General features: G+C 61.4%; 1 protein-coding gene across 1 annotated transcript in view; it reads left to right on the top strand.

Annotated features, from left to right (window-relative positions):
• The window catches only part of TPGS1 (tubulin polyglutamylase complex subunit 1), a 4,667-nt gene that overhangs the window by 851 nt on the left and 622 nt on the right, over positions 1-3,194 (top strand). Inside the window, exons 2-3 of the mRNA XM_010844610.1 lie at positions 1-119; positions 2,942-3,192. The exon at positions 1-119 is cut by the window's left edge and continues 9 nt beyond it. Coding sequence (XP_010842912.1) covers positions 1-119; positions 2,942-3,192 — 370 coding nt within the window. The remainder of the gene's footprint in view (positions 120-2,941; positions 3,193-3,194) is intronic.

The following is a 3,194-nucleotide window of genomic DNA, read 5'->3' as shown; positions in this document are numbered from 1 at the left end:
AGGGGCCTGCGGTCTCCTGCAAACGGCGGCGCCGGGGAGCCTCCGGGCCAGCTCCTGCTGCAGCAGCAGCGCCTGGGCCGCGCACTGTGGCATCTTCGCCTGGCTCACCACTCCCAGAGGTGCGGGGGCTGGGCCGGGCCTGGACGGGTAGGGGCTGCAGCCGGACTTCAACTCCCAGCGGGCTCCGCGCGGCTCCCCACCCTCGGCGCCGGTGCACGAGCGCGGGGCGTGCTGGGAACTGTAGACGGCTGCGTCTGGCGCAGGAGGGGCGCGGACCGCGCGGGGGTCCAGGGTCCCGGCGAGGCCACCCAGCTGAGTGCTGGCGCTGGTAATTCTGGTCGACTTGGTATTTGGTGATGCTGGGGGCCACCCTGGTTTACACCGCGTGACTCAGAGGGGCAAGTATGAAGGAAAAGGCTGTGAGCAAGGAGAGGACCCCATCTCTTCAAACACTGAACCAGAGCCCCTCCCCCTTGGCTCTCTGACATTGTGTGGGTGGGGGAGGTCACTCTGTAGAGGGTCCTGCAGGTGTTGAGCAGCCTCCTGGGCCTCCACCCACCCAATGGTGACAAACAAAACTGCCCCCAGACATCATTACTAGTGTTCCCTGGGGACAGAGTCACCCTGTCGAGAGCCCCCTGTCTACAGCGGAAAAGTCTCCCTGTCTCTGTGACATGACCCATAAATTGGTTCTTTTTAACAAATGCCCAACATGCTCTGTAAACTCCTCCGTGTGGGAGCTGACATGGGGGAGCCTGAGGACCAGAGCCCAGGATGGCAGACCGTGTGGGTGCGCCCTCTCAACTGGAGCCCCCAGAACGGCCTCAAGGTGGGGTGTGGCCTTCCTCTGTCTTCTCCCCTGATGATCTCACCTCCCTGGGCCATCACTGCCTGCTATGCATCTTCCTGCCCACAAGGCTGGGAGCCCATGGTAAACAGCACCTGGACAGGGCTGCATGGCAGCAAGTGACAAGCACACGTGGGACCCCAGCCTCACACCAGGCACAAAAACTAATCTCTGTCCTCCCAAGAATCCTGAGACACAGGTTAGAACCCTTATTTTCCAGATGAGAAAAATGGCACAGTGGATAGAACCGGCACAGGTCTAGGCCGGCCAGGAACAGCACTGACCAACTCCAGGGCGATTGAGTCACTCAGAACAACTGGCTGGTTGACCAGGTTCCTGGGGGAGACTTCAGGCAGAGCTGAGTGGTTGATGGATGAGCTGTCAGGCCACAGGGACAGGAACCTGAAACCTCAGTGGCCTCACAGCTGCTGCAGAATCAACAGGGCACTGCTCACCCAGGGTTGCAGGAGTGGACCCTCCATGGGAAGTGGGCCATGCCCTCGGGGGTGGGACAGCCTGCTGCCAAGATACCCCCAAGAGCCTCCTGTATTTACAACCTCAGGCAGCTGCCTCACACATCAAACCAGACCAGCCCGCATCACCACCTTGCCTGTCACCCACTCAGGGGGCCAGCACCATAACCTGAGCGTGTTCATGCTGCCCCTGGGGAGGGGCTTCCACAGGGAGCCTTCAGGGGAGGGGGCTCCACCAGGGTCCTGGCTGCACACTGAGCTAGGACCACCCAGCCAAGCCGCTCCCAGTTCCTGACTCAGTCTGGGACACGATCTAGGTGTGGGCTTAATTGCTACACGGCCACCAAGCTGGCCCCAGCATCATCACCACCAGGCTTGCTCCCACCAGAGACCCTTGTCCTGGGGAAAGGAGCTGACAACAGAAGTTCCTACAAGGGCTTGTTTCGAGGTGGCAGCAGTTAACGCAGTGCCAGTTGTGCAAAGGGAAGGTCTGGCACCCCCACACTTCACAGGGTGCTCTCACTAACCCCAAAGCCCCAGCACATTGTCCTAGAACTGAGAAGTGAATCCCAGCTGGGCAAGACCCCAGGTCCTACCCTCTCCCCTCTGCACCTCGGCTCCTCCTCTGTAAGGGGCCTTGACCCCTGGAGCTCACTGGGTGAGCATGGCTGTTCCTGGACCCCGCCCTGCTCCAACCCAGTGTAGACCAGGTTCCCACCCATGCTGTCCAGTACAGGCGGGTGGCATGCCGTGTCTCACAGATAAGAGTGGAGCCAGGCTCTCAGAAAGGGTGAGTGTGAGCCGTGGGGTTGCCCTTCCTCTGTGGGACCCCTGGCCCGGCCATCAGCTGCCTCAGGCCTCACTTCTTTGCTTTAGAGCTGCGGCAGGGTGCTGGCTGCCAAGGGAGGGGTTGGAGTGGGCACCCAGGTTGACCCAAGCCCACACACGACCACCTGGGAAACTCCTGGCATGGCCAGGTCACGGCAGAGGGGGACCTCATGGCTTCGTGAGGCAAGCAGTAAGTAGTGTCGGCACTGGGGCCATTCCTGATGTGACCTGTGGAGGCAGGAAGCAGTGTGTCCGGGTTGATGTGACCACTTTCAGATAAACTTACAAAGCAGCAGCAGCAGGCTTGAGCCACACCCTGGGTTACAGGCTCAGGGCCTGCACAGGTGAAATGAGTTAACTCAGTTAAGAGGTAGGGACAGTCCTGCCCAGTGACACCTCTAAGGTGGAAAGTCCGTGGGCAGGAGCCCGTTGGCAGCCGTTTCTCTAGCTCCTAGGTTGTGGTGTGGGCCCTAGGACTGTAATGAGTGACCGGACAGATGAACTCCCTGATAGGCTCCTGAGCTGATGTGATGGGAAGGAGGGAACTCAGGAGGACTCCGTGAAGATAAGTATAGGAAGGGGTTAGGCGGTCGGGGAGGGTACTGCCCTAGACATGATGCTGAACACAGACGGCTGAGCACAGACTCGGTGGAGCCGTGGGGAGATCTGGGGGAGGGCGCTCCAGGTCAGGGCACAGCTGGTGGAACGGACCTGAGGCAGGAGGGGCCGGTGTGTTGAAGTTGGGGGGCCGGAGCAGGCCTCTAGTGCGAGCCGACGCCCCCTCCGCCCTCAGGACGGCCTTCAACAACAACGTTGGTGTGGCCTACGAGTGCCTGAGCGCCAGCGGGCGCAAGAAGAAGCCGGGGCTGGATGGGCGCACGTATAGCGAGCTGCTGAAGCGCATCTGCCGCGACGGAGAGGCCCCCGAGGAGGTGGTGGCGCCACTGCTGCGCAAGATCCAGTGCCGGGACCACGAGGCAGTGCCGCTGGCCGTGTTCCGCGCGGGGATGCTCACCTGCTTCGTGCTGCTGGAGTTCGTGGCACGC

The sequence above is a fragment of the Bison bison genome, unplaced genomic scaffold (genome assembly GCF_000754665.1).
Source record: "Bison bison bison isolate TAMUID 2011002044 unplaced genomic scaffold, Bison_UMD1.0 scf7180017864203, whole genome shotgun sequence".
Lineage (NCBI taxonomy): Eukaryota > Metazoa > Chordata > Mammalia > Artiodactyla > Bovidae > Bison > Bison bison.
This window is presented reverse-complemented; position numbering and strand designations above follow the sequence as displayed.